General features: G+C 43.4%; 1 protein-coding gene across 37 annotated transcripts in view; it reads left to right on the top strand.

The window, feature by feature from the left end:
• Kalrn (kalirin, RhoGEF kinase) overlaps positions 1-16,008 on the top strand; it is a 604,205-nt gene that overhangs the window by 78,233 nt on the left and 509,964 nt on the right. Inside the window, exons 1-2 of one of the 37 annotated variants that reach the window (XM_011245959.2) lie at positions 4,303-5,669; positions 6,301-6,365. The exons of 35 other annotated variants lie outside the window; for them this stretch is intronic. In XM_011245959.2, the coding sequence (XP_011244261.1) occupies positions 6,353-6,365 (13 nt within the window). In that variant the 5' untranslated portion in view covers positions 4,303-5,669; positions 6,301-6,352. Of the gene's footprint in view, positions 1-4,302; positions 6,366-16,008 lie in introns of those variants that run through there. One more of the 37 variants, XM_011245958.2, reaches the window with a different exon arrangement.

Genomic DNA, 16,008 nt, shown 5'->3' with positions numbered 1-16,008 from the left:
TTCTGGGCATCTCGGAGAGGGTCACTGTGCATAGGCTGAGGGAGCTGCTCTCATTAGGGGCAGATGGTGCTGAGCTTGTGAACACAGAGTGGGGAAGATGGACTAGGCTGCTCTCAGGGCTTGATGGGGTCTAGTGAAGACTCCTAAGGACTCAGGATGTTAGGCACTTACAAAGTTGGGATTTGAGAGCCTTGGAGCCTATGTGCTTTACACATTCTTTACCAATGGGAGGCAGCTTCAACCAGAGGCCAGCAGGTGTGGTTGGCAGGATGCTTGAGAGCAAGAGCAAGCCCTGGGAATGTGCAAGTATGAGGGTTTTTAAGGGCTGAGTTACCACAGGAGAATAAAAGATCTGAAGCCCAAGCCAGTGCTCTCTTGTCTCTGTTGCGGATACTTATTTGGTTCAGTTAGAAAAGTCCTTGATTATGAGGCAGTGTAACTTACTCAACAAATGCCTATTGAATAGGAATAACCACACAAGCTCTTTTATGAGCAAAATGGAAACAGTGATGAAGGGAAGGGATGCATGGTTGGAAGGTACCATGAAAGCAGCGAAGAAAATACTCTCTGTGGACTTGGACTTAGATGATCTTAAGGATGAGAGGGAAATGGACCTATGAAGGCAGAGCACAGAAGAGAGGAGAGTAGGGGAAATAATGTTCACGTGAAAGAGCTATGTCTGTATATATTATGAGTGCGTATGAGGAAAGACAGGAATGAGACAGAAAGCTGGCAACACTGGCTGATGGAGACTAGGGGCTTTACCCCTATTGGGCTGCCATTGGGAGATCCCAGTAAGCAAGGCAACGTTGCTCAATGTCTCCTGGCTGAGGTCACTTAGTCGCCTGGGTGTTAGCAGGGCTGCAGGCCATGATTGTTTCAATATGTTCTCTTCCTGGCCTTCTCAAGGGAGCAGTGGTAACTTTATTTTTACCCACCTCTCTGTTTTGGGTATATGCCAGCTTAGTAGCTCTGTGCTTCCAGTTGGGAAGGAACTTCTGTTCAAAGTGCTAAATGGGTGGAGTCTTTCCGCCACAGTAGAAGCCCTGCAGCACTGCTGCCCCTCCTGGGTGTTGACCTTGGCTGTTGAGGGTATGTTCCTTGATTTAATGTTTTTTTTTTCTTCCTCTGCTTTTTAAGTTCTGTCCTGGTACTTCTGAATAGCCAAGGGTTTCTTTAAGGAGCTAGAGCCAGGGTAACATATGAGTTGGGAGTGAGCAAGTTGTCATGGGAATGTAGGTCTTTACTTCAGTTAGATTTACTTTCACTTTATCATAAGTACCAGAAGCTTCATAAATTTAAATTGGTTTCTAGGAGCAGATCCAAGACCAGGAACATTTCTCAGTGTGGAAGAATAGGTTGTCAGCAAAGTTAGGGGTGCGTTTTTCAAGATAAAAATCTATTTATCTGGGTGTGGTACTGTATTGTAGAAGTGTAAGCCAGATAAATCCTTTCCTCTATCAAGTTGGTTTTAGTTGGCATTTTATCATAGAAACAGAGGCTCAAACGAGGACAGTGATTGAATGAGAATCTCAGTGTCAGGCACAGGTTACATCTCTATGATATATTAATCAGAGAGGCCCTGAGGCATCTAAAGCAATATAGGCTGCCATTGCTCCTGGCTGGCCAGCAGAACTAGATGGGAAGACTGGATTGTTAAACAGACCATACATACATGGGTTGCAGGACACAGAGAAATCACTCTTGAACTGACCAGTAATAGTGGGAAGGGTGCTTATGGTGGTAACCAACTTCTCCCTTGATTGGATTTGAGGCTTACTCAACAGGAAGGACTTCTTGACTGGTACTATAGGCTTGGTCAGAACTCATGGAGCTGCTGGCTGCTGAGAGAGTGGCCATTGGAAGGTTGTTCTTGCCCATGTGCATACGAGCAACATTAATTGGACTCAGTGGGTTAAAATTAAGATGTTATAAAAGAAGGAAGTGAAGTTGGAGGGAGATTTGCTGGGGAATGGGTCTTGAGGAGAGTTGGAGGGGCATAGTGAAGGGTGGATATGATCAAGATACATTTTATACATCTATGAAAATTTCAAGGAATAAATAAAAAATGAAGATAAAACTGTCTAGACCTTTTAATTAAAAAAAAAAGAACCTGGGAATATAGTCCAGTGATAATGATTGTATTATAACTTGGTTTTGTTTGTTTGTTTAGGATATAGATTCTTTTTATTTGCCAGAATATTATAGGAACATCTTCATATCAGCCCCTACACTAGTATAGCTAATGTTTTACAAATCAAGAAACTGAGGCAAACAGTCTAGTGTCATGCCCAAGTTGTTTGGTTTATATAATGCTGTGCATAGTAGGGTTCTAGCCTGGTTTTTTTTTTCTTTTTTTTTAATATTTTTTTATTACATATTTTCCTCAATTACATTTCCAATGCTATCCCAAAAGTCCCCCTTACCCTCCCCCCCCACTTCCCTACCCACCCATTCCCTTTTTTTTTGGCCCTGGCGTTCCCCTGTACTGGGGCATATACAGTTTGCATGTCCAATGGGCCTCTCTTTCCAGTGATGGCCGACTAGGCCATCTTTTGATACATATGCAGCTAGAGTCAAGAGATCTGGGGTACTGGTTAGTTCATATTGTTGTTCCACCTATAGGGTTGCAGATCCCTTTAGCTCCTTGGGTACTTTCTCTAGCTCCTCCATTGGGGTCCCTGTGATCCATCCAATAGCTGACTGTGAGCATCCACTTCTGTGTTTGCTAGGCCCCGGCATAGTCTCACAAGAGACAGCTACATCTGGGTCCTTTCGATAAAATCTTGCTAGTGTATGCAATGGTGTCAGCGTTTTTCTTAACCTAAGTAAGCCCTGTGTCCTCTGCATTCCAGCACTGGGGGCTCTGATGAGACGAGCTGGACCCTTGGTATTGGAGGTAGAGCCAGGTGGTGAGCTGTTCATACTTGTGCTGGGGTTTCTCCTAGCCACCAAAGCACCTGGGGCTGTGATCCTAGGCTTCTTTCTGCTTTGAAGCTAAGTCACCTCTATCCTTTCTGGAGTTCACATTAACATCTGCTCATCACCGAGTAGATCCCTCCTCTTGCTCTGCCATTCCATCTTCAGTCCTCTGCAGAATCGGGGGAGTGAAAGATGGGAGATCAAGTGACAGATGAAAGGTCAGAATTCAGACATCTTGGACTTCATTCTGATCTGCATAGTCCAGAGTGAGAGAAGACTGGTCAGTATATGGACAGGGGTTTTTCTGTGGTCCTGCTGCTATGAGCTAAGGCTATAGGGGCTATAGGAAAAAAACCTTTTCCCCTGAGCATATGGAGGGTGGAAGAATAAAAAGTTATATGTATAAAGAAGCAAAGCATCTATAAAGTCATCTCTGGGGAGAGAAGAAAGAGAGTGGTTTCAATGGGGGGGGGGAGAGAGAGAGAAAGAGAAAGAGAGAGAACATTGAGAATATTAAAGGTCACAGGCTAGTGATGTAATTTCTCTTTTTTCGCTATTGCTCTTTATTTTTGGGGACCGCATCTCACTGAACTTGGAGCTTATCAATTTGCCAAGAGTAGCTGTCAACAAGCTCCAGGAATCCTCCTGCCTCCACCTCCCCAGTGCTAAAATTACAGATGTGCTCCACCATGCCTGGCTTTTGCGTAGGTACTGGGCATCTAAACTTAGATTCTCATGCTTGCTTGACAAGCGCTTTACCAACCGAGCCATTTCCCCAACTCCTCTGTGGAGTTTCGTTCAGTCGTAAAGAAGAACAAAAGTACATCACTGCAGGAAAATGGATAGAACCGGAGCTTAGCACAGTGAAGTAAGACAGGCTCAAAGGAGAAGGACTGCACATTCCCCCTCGTATGCTAAATCTAGATTAAAAGTGCAGTTGTATGGTCTGAAAGCAGAAGGGACATTTGAGAAGAGGGAGGGAGCTGTGGTGCAGGGGAACAAGAAGGTAAGAGGGGGAACCATGAGCAGAGGGTGTTCTAATGTTTTCATTGTCCTGCAGGACAATGAAAACATTATAATGAAAGGCATCATATTACACGATGAATATGTGCTAATAGTATGAGGTTTTTGTTCCGTTTGTTCCTTTGTTTGTTTGTTTGTTAACGTGATTTAAAAAGTGCCTGGAAAGGCTTCCTGCCCAGACCCCTCTGACCCTGGCAGTGCTTGGACACCGCACATTTTCACTCACTTTTTCCTTAGTAAAAGATAGCTGGTCTTTTAATGAACGCCAAAATAACTCACCCAGGTGTTAATTTAAGACTCTTCCGGAAGAAGTAGAGGAACGGTAGGCAGTGTGGGGGGACTGTGGGAGGGAGTGGGGGCGGGTGGTGTCTAGAGTGAACGGCATGACTCACTTGGTGAGAGGAATGCTGGGATGGCTTCCTGGAGGAGAGAAGCACTTAACACAGTGTGAAGGCCAAGGGTGCGGTTTCAGGAGCTGTGGCCTGGCATTCACCAAGATACTGAACATAAGTTTTTAGCTTCTGGGATAATGGAATTAGCTCCAGTAGTACACTGTGCAAAGCCGTTATTAACTTACAAGTTTTAATAATTATTTCTCAGAAGCCCTTTCACTTTGGTGTAGTATGTCTTCCCAGGACTTTAACATTTTTAAAAAGGACATTCAATTACTATAAAAGATGAAGCCCCTTTAGATTTCAAGTTGCCTTAGGAAGGCACCCCCTCTCTCCTCAGAGACACAGGGACTCCTCTCAAGGATGCCCTGGAGGCTTGCCTGAGAACAGCACAGTGGCGGCAAAGGAGGGGGTCTTCCCACAGGGAAAGTTCCCACTGCAGAACTTTCCAGGTCTGAGAAATCTTCCTCGGGGAAGCCAGGACACTGCCCTCAGTGTCAGAGCTGGATATGGGGAGGCTGAGTGGTGGGCCTCCCAGTCAGGGTACAGGATAAGGGACCACAGGTGGCAGGTGTTTCTGGTGGCTACTTAAAAGGAGCCCTTGGTGGGGCTGAGGGGGTGGGGTCGGCCTTAACTGTGCTCCCTGTGATGTAAGCAGGGATAGCTATTCTTAGGATCCAGGGAAACTTTAGCAAGTGAGTGGGGATTACACCATCTCTGTGGGAGTGAGGGATATGAACATCTTACAAGTGCTGTGCCTACACACCCTCACAGCAAGCCTCTGCCCTGACACAGACCCTGGGTGTTACTATAGCTTCTGCATGGGTAATGGCAGCTGATCATTTAGGCCAGATGTAAATGGCTCAGCTGCAAATAAGTAGCCATGGAGCACTAATAACAGTAAGCAACTTTAATTTCTCACATTTTATAACTGAATCATTTGAATATTAAACACCCAGTTTTTCTTTAACTCTGAAAATAGTTTCTTACTTAAGTTTCACAATACTGGGAGGAAGCTCCAATTCTTTGTAGTTTATAAAGCACATCTAACACCTTATTTGATTTTTTTCCAACAGTACATCTGTATTTATTTCATAAGTGGGAAGTGACCCGATGAGTGGCTAGCTAGACACTCACTGTTTATCCATCAAGCAATGATATTGAAATGTGAGCTCAAAGCTCCGGATTCCATCTCTACCGTCCCTTCCAACACTCTAGATGCGCCCAGCTCATAATTACTCAGAAAGACACTCATAGTTCTGGAGAGCCAAGTGTTAAGATTGGGTAGCCCTGTTGCTCTGGGCTTGTCCTAAGGGCAGTTGATCATGGCAGGCATGCAGTGCAGTGCAGATAGCTTACATCAGGAGCCAGGAAGCAAGGAGAAATGGAGACATTAGGCGAGTCTGTGTAATGGACATGACCTCCGTGACCCAAAGACCTTGTGCAAAACCCTGCATTTAAATCATGCTATCCCAGGATCCAAGCCTGTAGTCCATGGCCTTTGGGGGACACTGATTGTCTAAGCTATAACACTGGGAGTGGTGTCTGAGCAGGCTGGAGTATTATAAATGCTTATGTGGCTTCAGAGTCTAGGGTGAGAGGCAGCAGAGAGTGGAAACTGACGCACTTGAATCATGGCGCCCTAAGTTCCAGATACCCTTAAAGGATACCTCAGCATTTAACACTTGAGCTGGGGGTGGCTAGGGGGGTCTTAGAGGGAGCACACAGATATGGCACAGTGCATCATTCAGAGGAAGTCAGGGGAAAACTCACACTTTGAATTAGAAATGAGGCTGTTTCCAGGATCTCCACATACAAACACCCACTGAAGAATGGGCAGAAGTTTTCAGATCCAAGAAGATACTAAGATAAATACCTAAGTGGAGCAAATTCTACTGCGAATCATTAAGGCAAACACAAATCTCACAAATAAGTTTTCTCTTATTTTTTATTATCATGGCAGGCATGCAGTGCAGTGCAGATAGCTTACATCAGGAGCCAGGAAGCAAGGAGAAATGGAGACATTAGGTGAGTCCGTGTAATGGACATGACCTCCATTTTTTTTAGTGTCCAGCTAGCCACTCATCGGGTCAATAAGATTTTTTTTTTTGAGGGAAATTAAGTCAGCTTGATGCTTTCTGTGACTAAGTGCCATTGCTGGCTTCTTTGGGATCTGTTCTGGGTCACACAGGTGGGCAAGGGCGTGGGAATCCTTCCTGGCTGGCCAGCTCAAGCATAAGCCGGGCCACACCAAAACGGTAATACAGAACCAAATGTGTCTGGATAAAAAGCAAGTTAACTTGTGGTCCTTTAATGCTGAGTTTGAAGGTTCTAGGAGTTGGGGAGTGGGTGGGGTGGGCTTTGGACGAATCCCCTGGGTTTCAAGTGTTAAATGCTGCCATATATCCTTTGAGGGTATCTGGAACTTAGGACTCCATGATTCGAGCTAATGCAGGTGATTCAAGTAATTGTTGGTGAACAGATGTCTGAATGTCTTCCCTGGGCTGCCGCTAGTAATGATGTGCTGACCAGTGGTGTAGGTGAGGGTTCCAAAGACGGTCATGAGGCTTGGGAAAACATCAGAAGTTCTGATGATCTCATCTGGAGCAGTAAAGGACATCAGCTCCTGTCTGCACAGAGAGACTAACGCCTGCTCACTGGTCTCTTTGCTATGCTTGTCAGGTCAAAGCTGGCTGTGGTGGTGGGTCTCGTGAGGCGGGGCCTCTGGCCTCCAGCTTGGGTTTCTGTTGTATCTGTATCTATCACAGTACCCATGGCTCTGGATCCTGGGTCTGAGGTCTTTAGGTGGGCAGCTGCATGATGGTCTTGCCACCCTGAGTCAGGCTTGCTTTCAGTTCCATTCTGACTTTCTTTTTGAGGCACATGGGTGGCTTAGATCAGTCTTCACAGATGAAGTAAAATCTTATGGTTTTTCACAAGCACAGGGCTATTAGGGTCCAGATGTAACCCAGTGTGTTACTGTTTTGCTTACACATTTTCCTTTTCCTCCTTTCCCCCTTAGTCCTTCCATTTCTTTCTTTTTGAGACAAAGTTTACTCTCTGGAACTTGCTGTATAGCACAGGCTGGCCTCAAACTCATAATCCTCTTGTCATAGCCTCCGCTGGGATTGCAAGCACACGTTCTCAGGCAGGCCTGCTGTAAACTCCCGTTTTCTAAATCAAGAGTGTGGTTAACCATATTAGCAAGGAAGAAGAACACCCATTCTCAACAGAATCACCGAATTTACCCAAATATGTACTAGAACCAGTCAAGTGTCCAGCGCTACGCTGCACGTGCCAGTAGATTCCAGAGCCTAGACAAATCTTTGTCTTTGAAGGACAAAGGTTAGAACCTGTAAAGAAAAATGGAGTATAAATACTTCTTTCTACTCAATTAGGTGACCATTAATTTAACATATAAAACACCTTTTCTGGGTAGAACTGCCTTTACCTTCAAGATGCTTCAAAAGTTTAGAATTATCTTGTAAAGTGGAGAGTAACAAGAATTCTAGGAAAATTCTGTATTGATATAGGGATATTTTTTATCTATATATCTGCATATATATATGTATATACATATACATATCTCCTATACACTCATTACTTCTATGAGTAGGTCAGGATATGGAATCACCAGATAAAAGATTTTGATTTTTTTTTTAAATTTTCTCTGCAGACCTTAGCATGCTGTCTAGTACATAGTAGATGCTCAGTAAATAATGTTAAATAGATGAATGCTTTTTTTCTACTCTGGAATGATCAATCGCGCCTGAGCCAGTTGTTTAAAATATATATAATAGAATTTGAGTAGCGGCAGAGAAGATATTTCAAATTTTTCAGGGGACACCACTGCCAACTCCACAGCACTCTGATATTTATTTCTCTTTCATGTTTGTAAAATATTGCTCAAAGCACCCATGAGCACCTGGCTACTTCTTAGCCACTTTATCAGAGCGTTAGAGAAGAGTTGGCGGTGGGACCTGCGGCACCTGGCTGAATGATAAAGTGTGAGAAATGGTGAGTTATTTATTTCTACTTGAGACATTTTTCTAGTTTGGGAATGCCTTTGGAGCCCCTATGAAAGAGGCCGTGGATCAGAATTCTTTTAAGGCCATTAATTATTGAACTTGTTTTGTTGTAAACCAAAGGAGCCTCTTAGAGGGGTCAGCTGTTGCAGATGCAGAGCGGGTTGGGTCAGCACCAGTGTAAATGCTGTTAATCACAGGAGGACCTGTTAGCTCCCACTTGGGGAAGAAGGTGGCACTCTCTCAGCATACTGCTTCAAGGAGGATGGGCAATTAGTGGCTTCAGATGTCACACAGCACCCACCCCCTTTGGTCTCCCTGGTGCTCTCTGTTGGGCAATCAGAGGTTTTAGATAGGCTCTGAAAACCAGTCCCATCGGGGGATTCTGGTCCTTTGTTGTTTGCTGAATGATGAAGTTCACCAGCTGTGGCAGAGGTGCAGGCTATGGCTGCAGAGAGGGGGGACATGATACCAAGTCCTCAGTGAGGGCTTTGTCTATAAGAAGTGGTGGAGGTTTGCTGTGACTCTGCTCAGAGCTGCTTCCGGCTCTGAGCTACTTATCTCCTCTCCCGTCTGAATGTGCACAAGTCCAAATTCCTGGCGTCTTTTTGATGGGTGTCTTTATAGTGATAGGCATAGAATCTTGGTTTCTGATTGTATATGGTAAAGCTTGGGAGAAGGTTTGTGTTTATGTAAGGTATTCACTGACTTTTTAGCAAAATTGCTCTGGTCTGGGGGAGGTGCATAGTCAGAGCAGATGCAGGACATACAGAAGACACGCAGTCTCTGGATCAACCACAAGAACAGGGTGCTTTACAGTGTCAAAAAGCCATCACATTTTATGAGATTTGAAATATGTGGTAGCCTTGTGAGATAGATGGGCTCCTACAGCCTGGCACTGTGTGCTTCTATGAGACAAGACAGGCAGCTCCAGGCCTCAGAGTGCTGGGAAGGACACCAGAAGAGCGGAGTGTTGCCTCTGATAGCTATGCAGACTGTAACAGCATATCTACCCCATTGCCTGGAAGACAGCCAGGCGTTTTCATAGATGAAAAACTGGAAGCTCCACTCCATGAGGGAATTTGCCAGGGCTACCCAGGTGGCGATGGGCCTTGAATTGAAGACCTCAGCCTGCGAGTCTCTTGATCGAGCTGTTATTTCGTGTTGTCAGTTTCAAATTAGAAAAACAGATAGATGTGTATGTCATGACACAGAGATGCTAATAGCATAGAAATAAGATTGTGTGAGGGAAAGGAGAGGTGCAAGGTCAACACTAGCATAGTGAGTAGGTAGGGGCTTCAGGCAGAGGTGAAGGAGCTGTGACCTGGTGGGCAGAAGGCTGTGTATGCTGCTCCCTGCAGAGCTGCAAATGTTGTTACAGGCCAATTCTTTATTATTCCTGGGTTTGCAAAGGAGGCTGGAAGGAGGGCAGAGGAAACACAAACACTTTAATCTCCCCTTTTCTAGAAATACTTTTAATAGGACTGCCCACAAAATACAAAATGACTCAGAGTAAATATCCTCCACCACCCCTTGCCCTTGGTTGTCCTGTTGTCCTTCAGAGGAGAGCTGTGATGTTGAGAGCCTGGATGAGTCACCGTTAGGCTGTCACCCCTCTGACTAACTAGAGATGGGCTGCCCTGATCTGGTTTTTAACTTTGGGCAGTGGTGGTCTAACACGTTAGAGGTGCCGTCTTACTTTGAGTCTTGAGCCCCTAAGACACTGTGGCAGAAAATAAGATGACTTCAAAGCTTTCAGCAGATCGCCTACTGCCAGACCCCTCTGATGCTGTGCTCTCTGTGCCAGCATCTCTCCTATATTCAGAGTAAACTTTGATGTTTACTATAGAAACGTTAATACAGGAAAATAATTGTTTAACAATTTCTGGCCAGGAAATGGAAGAAAATGCAGTGCTTTTTTTTTTTGTTTTATATCAAGCTTCAAAATTGATGAGTCTGTTCTTAGTTCCTTCTTCCCTTTTCCCATCCTCTTTTCTTTAATCCCCTCTCCTCTCATTTTTTCCACTCCTTTTCTCTTCCTTTCCAGCTGGCCTTAAACTTGTGCTCCCTCTGTCTCTGCCTCCCAACCCCTGGGTTACAGGCAGGTACCACCATGCCTGCCCCTCTTAAAGAGTGACTTGTAAGTGAAAAGAATTGAACTTAAAAAGACACTGATGGGGAAGATTTTTCAGCAAGGTGGCTTTATGCTTTTCTTAAAATTACATTAAGAAAGAATCCATTACCCCATCTGTTTTCTTAGCCATTGTTGGTAAGATTTTGCTACATCAGCTATTTTCGTTATTCTTTTTCATGACTCTTAGCAAGTGTTCCAGGCTGCCTCTGCCCACTGGAAGACAAGTAGGTCATGGGGGCCTCAGAGTCCCCTGGTCTTTGCTCCTTTGTTGTGACTTGGTGTCTCATTTTAAATTCATGATGGGGATGCAATCATAACTTCCCTGTCTTAATTTGAGTCGCGAAGCCAGATTCTACTCAAAAGTTCAGTAAAAAGTTGTATGCCTGTAAGAACTTTTCATGATGTTACACAGAAGGTAAAGGCTACGATGTTGCTATAACTTATGGAAATTTTCTTATGGAAATGGAAAGGCCCACGCTTGTTGCACTGTACTCCCCAAGTGACAGTTTCATCAAATCCATATGTTCACAGATAAAGGAATCATTGTCCTATGGCAAATGGCCAAACAAAGCTCCCAGCCCACTTCCGCGGGATGGTCCGAGAGTGCCGGGCACACCCCACCCCTCAATTATTCCCATAGATTGTGAACATATGGGCACAATACCCTTGAAGTTGTAATAAATTGACTTGGACTTGGCCATTATTCAAGCCAAATGAAAGAAGGCAGTGTTGTCCGTCTGGCTCAACTACAGTGTAGGCCTCATCAAATGATGGCCCCTGGTTGGCTAATCACAAGGGCCCATGGTGGCTCATATGGATGCTTTTATGGTGGCAGTCCAGAGACCAACATTTATAAATTTCAAATTGATTACAGAGTTGTGGGCTATACTGATTTGCTTCCCTTTAGTTTCCATCCCTATGGCTTCTCCATATTGCATTAACTTGTCTATCTGATAAGGTTTTACCCACTTCAGTTTGATCCAGGTAAGGATGACTTGGCAATTTAGGAAAGCCTCAATTTAATCAAAGTAGATAATTCTGATATTAATGCCTCTGTGTAAGTGTGTCTAACACAGTGGTACCCGATGGCTTGTCTAATCATCCCCCTCTTAGTGAGGATCCTAGGCCCTGTACTTTTCCCATCCCTACTGTCACCCACACCCCGTCTTCCCAGATCTCTGCTTCCTTGGCTCTGTCCACGTTGGACCATTGAGTTCTAAGATTAGCAGAAGGTTGTCAATGAGATCATAAAGTCCATTCAGACCAATTTTCCATGTAGGCAGAGTTGCCTGACCATGATCCCTGAGTAGTGGAAATTTATGACTTCAACAACAAGGTACCCGTGACCCAACAAAACAACTCATTTTGTTATTGGGCAACCTAATTTATTGGTAAATTATTTTATGTGATTGAAATCTGACTCTGCTTAATTTAGGCACATTGAACTTAATCCACGTCCCTGGAGTCACAGACATGCAATTTCATCCTGCATGGGATCCTTCAGACAGTCGAGGACAGTGGCTGTTACTGTCCTGTCATCTTTTGGTGATGAGTTTGTGTTATACATTTTGGTTGTGCCTGTGTCTCCTTAATTCTTTCCTTTCCCTTTATGCTTCATTGGCTTTATTACTCTATTTCACAGTTCTATAGGCTAAAACTCTCCATTATTTTGTGTCTCTGAGGAATTTATGCATTTGATATGTACCATATGCTTTAAACTACCCAGTGATTACCTCCCTTTATTCTACTCATCTATTTCCTCAATTAATATTTATTAAGTGCTTAATGATGGTGGTGCTGAGGAGGCACCGACGACCCAGGCTGACCCCTTGCTCTAAAACATTTCTTCCTGATGACTCAAGCTCTGAGTTCTCTCAAATTATTCAGTCTACCTACAGCCACACTTATCAACAGAATAAATTAATTCTTTCTCCTCTCTTAATGAATTTTGTTCTATTTTATCAGCGCAAATCACACATAATAATGAGTTTCATGATGATAGATAGCCACATGTAGCTAATGTACTTTGGCCACACTTACACCTTTTCTCCGCTCAACCTTGCTCCCCTCTGCTGGTTTTCTTTCTCTTCTCTAATAGTCCGTCTTCTGCTTTGATCTTTTATTCTTTGATTTGTCTTATTTCAGGTAAGATCCAGTTCTTGGACAGGGAAAACCAGAAGACTGGGGTGTTGTGGATACTTTCAGCTCATGAAATATCTGTAACTTGTTCTTTGACACCCCCCCCCACTTATTATTGTATGCATTTTTAGTTGTTTGTGCCTAGAAACGATGGCTTTCCTACTGAGAGCTTTAGATAGATCCTGACAAGGGTAGCAGACTGAGGTGAAACTTTTGATTGGAGAGCCGAGTCTTAACCCAATCTAATTTCATTCATTTGCGACTTGAAAGGATGGCTTTACTTCTATTCCAATCCAGAGAGAAATTTTTCCTTCTGACGTAACATATGTGAAAACAGAAAAGTACAATAAAAATCCACATTAAGCAACAAGAGGTACATTGTCCCGCAGGATGGGATAAAACTATAGATCTTTGAGAATCATAGATTTGGATCTAGGAAACATCTTGAGAAGTTGACCTGGTAAAGGGGAGTATCACAATATGCAAGCCGTCCTCATGTGGTGGGTATTGGATGGTGCTGGAACAGTCTCACTGCATCCCACCTAGGTGCTGGCTTGGCTGGCTTCACTGGGACTAGAGACACTTAATGGATCTGAGCTTTGTGTGCCCATCCCCAATGTCACCTGCATGGTTGACTTGATTACACTCTGTAAAGGGATAGAAATTGCTTTCTATAGATCCCAGGATCCCAGAGTTCTCATCTATTGACATTTGACATCGAGAGAGAGTGACAGCCTAGAATTCTGAATTGTGGAAATTAAGACTGTAGATGTGATAAGCAAAACTATGTGAAGCTTCATTTGCCTTTCTAATGGGGGTGTCTCTAAAGCTTACAGTCATTACAATCAGGAAACTTTTGAGTGAGGGAGATGAGCTTTACCCAGAAACACTAAGCCAGTGGTACCTCGCACCATCAGAGCATGCAGAGCCACTTATATACATTTATTGTCCTATCTAGGCACAGATCCCAAGGGTCCCACTTCTTCTTGTTCTTGTCCTTTGCTCCACTAGAGGACAGAGTGTAACCATTTGGCTTTTCTATGTCTGCCCCAGTTTCCAAATAATGACACAGAGGCTTATTTAATTATTAATAAATGCCTAGGCCTTGAGCTAGGCTTGTTCCTCAACTTGTTCATAACTACATCCGCCCCATGACTGATAACCTCTCCTCAGTTTCATATATCCAACCTCCTCTGCTTCTCAGTGGTGAAACTCATGGCAAATCTATCATGGTGATCCCTCTTTTGCTTTTCCAAGGACTCCCTTCACTGAGATCAGAAGTCCCACCTTATTCTCTCCTGCCTTGCTATAGGCCATTCAGCTCTTTATTGACAGGTGATACTTTTACATAGAACACAATAGATTATCTGAATAGCAGAGTGCTGTTCACTACTGCTTTCCCGCTCTGGTCTTCATCTTAGCTGAATTAAAGGCTGGCCCAAAGCCACCCACAATGCTTCCCCAGTGAGACTGAAGCCTGTGTTTGATTGTGATAGTTAGTTGTTTTGCGGTTGGTATGTGCTGGGAGGTCAGGGATGATGTCTTGCCTAGGCCATTGTGGTTAGTGGGCTAAAGGTGTGGGATGTGATGTTTGATGTAGCCACTTGGACAATGACATCAGTGGTAGTGTTTGGGAAATAGGATGGTGGTACTAGTGGAAGTTGGAGTACATGGAGACAAAGTAGAGCTTGGTATTCTCTTCTGCAACAACCATCAACTTACATCATCACCGTTGCCCCATGGAGAGTTGTGTTCTCTTCTATTTGCTGTCCCTGCCGCCCCCCTACCCCAGCCTACTCAGGACTCAACTCCCCGCCCCCACAGGCTAAGGTGATCATTTATGTCGGTTTTAGCTTTATGCTATGTCTGAAAGAAGTCACAGGTAAAGGGAGAAGACAGATCACAGCATCCCATATGATTTATCCTAGGGCTTTGTTCTCTTCAGGGAGCTATATTGATTACTCTTATGTCTTCTAGAATATCTAGGTTATAGTAACATTAGAATATGTGATTTATAAGTGTGTTGGTCATTGTATAACTAGCTAATATTTGCAATCCACATAGAAACAAACACGATGTACTTACTTTGCATGTGTAAGACCCTGGATTCTATACCTAGTATCATCAAAATCTAAAACCAAATGGGATAATTACTCATTTATTTGTGAGACACTTTTTTTTTTTTTTACCATTCATGACAGTTTTTAAAAATGGCATTTTTACCAACAAGTTCTGTGTCCAATAACACCAGAACTTACTGACTTGGCATAGGGTATAAGTTAAAGTTCCTGACTGGATCATCTTCAAAGTTCTTCTGAGGGTGGCCAGAGACTGTTTAATGACAGTCATTTGTATGGGAAAATAACCTAGGACATCTTGTTTCATGGTGATAATTCACTCATTTATTGATTTTGTGGCCCTGGGAATCAGACATCAAGATTTTCACATCCTAGGCCAGTGCTCTACCATTAAGCTGCATTAGCAGCAACATAAAATCTTGATGGAGGTATATATTATTATAATCAATTTGGTGATATCTATTATATATCCCTGACCCTATAATTATGTATGTGGATATACACAATAGATATCAGCATTTATATTCAGCAAAACATGTACAGGAATGTTTACATCAGCTTTATTCATAGCAGCCCAAAGTGGAAAAAAGTAAATGCTATTTCTGTATTTCTATTAATAGTACATGGAATGACTGCTTATTGATAAAGCACAATGTTGTACAAGAAGGAGAAAGAGTACACTTTGCACATTAACACATTTATGACCGTGGGGTCTTAAACTCAGAACGCTGAGCAAAATAAGTCAGACAAAAGAGATAATGTTTTTCTCCCCATCTGTATGAACAAGGAAATACACAGGGTGAAGGAGGTCAGAAGAATGGCTATTTATTTATTAACAGAGTCTCACTATATAGCCTTGGCTAAGCCTGGAATGTGATACGTAGCTCAGACTGGCTTTGAACTCATAGAGATATGTCTGTTTCTGCCTGAGATTAAAGGCAAGAGCCACCATGCCCAGCATAATAGTCAGTCTTGACTGGAAGGGGGTTGAGGGAGCTCTCTGGGTACCTGTAAATGGTGTAAGTCTTGGCCTGGATCATGGTTACATTAGCATATAAATATAAGGGGTTTCACCTAAACTGCTATCTTGATATGTCATTCTTTCTTATATGAAGAGTATGCTTGATAATTAAAGGAAGTACTGCTGATATGTAAGCAAATGAATTGACTCAGACCCCTGGATCTTCACTGAAGATTAGCAGATAACATCCTTATGACTCTTGCCTCTGAAGCCTGTTGTGATTTTCAGCTTCTTCTTTTTCAACTTGTTCTAAAAAGAGCCTAGGACTGGAAGT

The sequence above is a fragment of the Mus musculus genome, chromosome 16, assembly GCF_000001635.26.
Source record: "Mus musculus strain C57BL/6J chromosome 16, GRCm38.p6 C57BL/6J".
Lineage (NCBI taxonomy): Eukaryota > Metazoa > Chordata > Mammalia > Rodentia > Muridae > Mus > Mus musculus.
Note: the sequence above shows the minus strand (reverse complement) of the source record. Positions and strands in the feature narration are given on the sequence as shown.